Raw genomic sequence first — 4094 nt, 5'->3', positions numbered from 1 at the left:
TTTTTTTTTTTTTTTTTTTTTTTTTTTTTGTCATTCTCATAATATTCAAACTTTCTATTCAGTAAACTATGAGTATAATAATAATAATTGAATTATATAGTTTGTTGTTGAAAATGTTGAGGAAAAAAAGGATAATTTTATAAATATAATTGGTGCGTAATAAATATAAAGCAAATGACACTTATGAACTTATTTATTTGTTTATAATTATTGTTAATAATATTATCTGTTGAAAGTGGAGTGTGACACCAAAGCCAACAGAATCAATTTCTTTCTAATCTGCCGACTAACCTTTTACTTTTCTTCTCCATCTTTTGGCTGCAACATAATTGGATTTTGCTGATCTAAATTCCCTGAAATAAATAAATAAATAAAAATGGATAGAATTTTGGTCAAAACAATTAAATCCTTGATGCTATGGAGCCAAAAGAGTAATCTAGAATTATGCTATGCCCTAAATGTGCTACCAAAATTCAAAAAGGAATATACTTCTCTCTCTTTCTATATATATATATATATATATATATAAAAGGCAGATCGAGAGTATTATTCATTATCGAGGTCTATCTTGTTCGATACGCTTATCTTAATTTTCTTGGTTTAATAAAAATTCTCTTACATAAAAATGGTGTATACAAATTTGAAGGAGAATTATATTAAAAAATATATGATTTTATTTTGTTAATATCAATAATATAATATATTATAAATTATATGATATTAACCCTAATAAAATCATATTACCAGTTTAATTTATAAGTTTGTGTCTATTTAGTATCTAAAGTTTCAGAAGTATCTAATAAATTTCTAGACTCAATGGTATGTCTACATGTTTCTAAACTTTTAAATTGTTTATAAATTATTATTATACATTCTAATTTTGTGTAGACTAAATCTCTAAAATTTTTTTAGTATTTACTAAACATAAAAAATTCAAATTTAGTGACTTCATTACCCACAAAACAATTTCATGTATAATAAATCAATTTTTTTAAAAAAATAATTATATAAAGACATATAAGACATTAAAAAAAAATATCAAATTGAAACTTCAAAAATATATAATTTCTCAATAATATAAAAAAACATATATTATATATATATATAAAATAGTTCGAAGTTCTATTAGAACTTAATAGATATAGAATTGAAAGTTTGCGAATAAGCACATTTCTTATACCTTACATTCCATATTATATGATGGGTATAAATTAAAATGACAACCCTTTCACTTGGAACATTAATGTTGTATAAAAAAAAAATTATTATGAGAAACTGTCTACTATTTACTTTTTAGACTCAAGAAACTATTTTTAATTTTTTTTTTCTTTTTTTGTTTTTGTAGGGAAGAAAAAAGTAGAGAGTCAAATCAATCCCTATCTTGCTACAGATTCTTAATCCCAAAAAGTCTCCTGCTTTCCCTGTTTGTCACGGTCATAGAAAGGCACTCATGCAGAGCACCCTATATTACATATGATTCCATACAAATAAATTAAAATGAATATACAAAAACGTATATATCCTATTTTGGTTTGAAGGTTTGTTCCATTTTGGCCTCTTTTAATCCCTAAATTGAAAAAAATAAAAATAACCATGGTAGTCCATTGACCTTCACAATACCTCTAAACTTTCTTGGTCCTCATTCTATTACTTTCTAATAAAAAAAATGTGCTTACCTAATACTCTATCTTGAACTTACATAGTTTGAATACATGTTTATATGAACGGGCAATGTGTTGAAATCAAAATAAATGTAAGAACTAAAAATAGTTACTTTTAAAAGTTCATGTCCGACATGGTAAAAATTCAGGGACGAAAGTGAAATATTTTTTAAGATTTTAAGACCAAACTCAAATTTAAACCTAAAAGGGAACTTGGCTAGGGGAATAAGAGAGATCGACGCTGCTTTATCTAAGTTATATGTTCAGTCACAGTTATTTTTGCAACACTCATCCAGACTGACACCTCTTTTTTTTGGCTTCGTAGCCAGTGGGCTAAAAGGCCAAGGAATGCAGTGCAGGAGGAGGGAGGGAGGGGCTGGTGAAGGTTGCGTGCAAACTGCCTGAAGTTCCCCACTTTTGCAAGTCGTGGGGAATACATAAGAAGACTCCAATGGAAAAACAAAGTAAAATTAAGTTTAGAATAAGAACGAACCATTTGAAGCGTCTAGAAAAGCTTACCAGCACCAAGTTGCAGCTCAGTTCACATAGTTGGCTCGGCTGGCATAAACTCACCATGATGTACCGAAAGAGAAAGAGTTGGGCCATCAACAAAAGAAATCCTTTGTCGGCCAACGGGCAGGGTCCCATGTCACTTTCTACACCATCAGTTCTTTGTCAGTGTCAGGCACCAGCTGATTGGGCAATGCCATCAAAGCGTCATGTGCTCTTTTAGACTTTGGAAGGCATCCAAAGTGAAGGAACCCAAAACAGTAAACTCAAAAGAAAGCGGTAAGTTTACTGAAATTAACAAAATTTCACAATTTTACTTCACATGGATAAGTGCTCCACGTATCTAGATAGAAGGGTTCAAACTCAATTGTTTTTAATAGAGAGAGGGAGAGAGAGATAGAGGAATCACAAAGAAAATAGCGGAACTTGATATTCAGATAGAGAACTGGGAAAGTAAAGTAAACAAAAAATTACACCTATGCACCATCCGGTTGGATAAAGGGGTTAGCAATCTCGTCTGTACCATCAACTGGAGACACAAGCATTACGGCAGTCCCCCTGCAGACCTGGAGTGAATGGCATGCAAATTGATCAGACAGGCTTGTACCCAAAAATAAACACAATTTTGGAACTAAGAAGCACGCCTTATAGAACACTTATTTTCTCCTGCGTATGCACGCTTAAGAAGAGCCGATTTTTCACTTTTTACTCGTGATAAAATAATTTAAAATTTTCAACAAATTTTTCATAATAAATAGTTAACCATGCACTAACCCTTAAAATAAAAAAAATAATAAAAAAAAAGAGCAAGAGAAAGCGTGAGCAGTTTAACGTGGTGCAAGTGATAGCTGAGACGAATGGTTGCACAATGCACAAGAATATACAAATATTCAAATGATAGAAACATGCTCGGCTAGAACATATAGGCCTTTGTCCGGTGATTAAGACCATCTAATCTGTTTAGCGCACAGATAACTGCAATTGTCAAAATAAAGTCCAAAGCTGCGCTTAAATAATAATACTCTGCAGAAAAATGATAAATCTGTTCATGGCATCCAAGGCTCTAATAATCATAGGTGCCTTATTTTAAACGATAACTAAAATATGTAGATAGTAAGAATCATACAATTAGGCCAAGACGTCTGGTTTGATCTGTTGTCTTCAACGGATCATCAGAATCTGCCGAAAAAAGTCAATATATCAGATATTTCCTGGTGTAAGGATAATATTTTAACTTATTACTCATTCAAAAAAGTACCAAATAAACAGAAGTAAAAGGCCATTACTACCACACAAAAAAAAAAAAAAAAACATGACTGACTAGTTGGTCAACCGAAAAGAATTTAGATATTAAGAAAGTGGGGCATAGGACCAAAATCAAAACAATAGAAACATATCACCACCAAACTAAATCATCCGAATTTGGGAAAATAAAAAACCTTTCCCTTGGGAAAGAGCCTTTTAAAAGTTGTTATGATGTGTAATATGACCTAGATTAAAATATCATTTTGGTCCATGTACTTTGGGTCTCATTTTATTTTAGTTTATGCATGTCCAAATGTCCAAATTTAGTTCTTCTATTTTTAATAAATCTTAATATTAGTTCCTAACAGATAGTTTATTATTAACTTATTAGAAAGTAATGTAATTTCTATTAGCCTCCCCTCTATAATTTTTGGAAACATATCCACATTGTATATTTTTCTTGAATGAAAAATATTGTCATTATTTTAATAAGTTCGTTAAAAATTAGTTTCAAATCAACAATAGAGAGTAATTTAAAGTTTTATTGAAATTATAAGGCCTAGATTTTAAGATTTGAAAGTACAGGGACTAGAATGGGAAGAAATCCAAAGTTCATGAACCATAATAGTATTTTAAGATATGAACTATGATGCAAAAAAAAAAAAAAAAAAAAAAAAA

General features: G+C 30.1%; 1 protein-coding gene across 1 annotated transcript in view; it reads right to left on the bottom strand.

Annotated features, from left to right (window-relative positions):
* Positions 1-2432: 2432 nt before the first annotated feature.
* LOC111441416 (sm-like protein LSM7) overlaps positions 2433-4094 on the bottom strand; it is a 4508-nt gene continuing 2846 nt past the window's right edge. The window contains exons 5-6 of the mRNA XM_023078400.1: positions 3298-3350; positions 2433-2737 (exon numbers count right to left, since the gene is read on the bottom strand). Coding sequence (XP_022934168.1) covers positions 2648-2737; positions 3298-3350 — 143 coding nt within the window. The 3' untranslated portion in view covers positions 2433-2647. The remainder of the gene's footprint in view (positions 2738-3297; positions 3351-4094) is intronic.

This window comes from Cucurbita moschata, unplaced genomic scaffold (genome assembly GCF_002738365.1).
Source record: "Cucurbita moschata cultivar Rifu unplaced genomic scaffold, Cmos_1.0 Cmo_Scf00004, whole genome shotgun sequence".
Lineage (NCBI taxonomy): Eukaryota > Viridiplantae > Streptophyta > Magnoliopsida > Cucurbitales > Cucurbitaceae > Cucurbita > Cucurbita moschata.
Note: the sequence above shows the minus strand (reverse complement) of the source record. Positions and strands in the feature narration are given on the sequence as shown.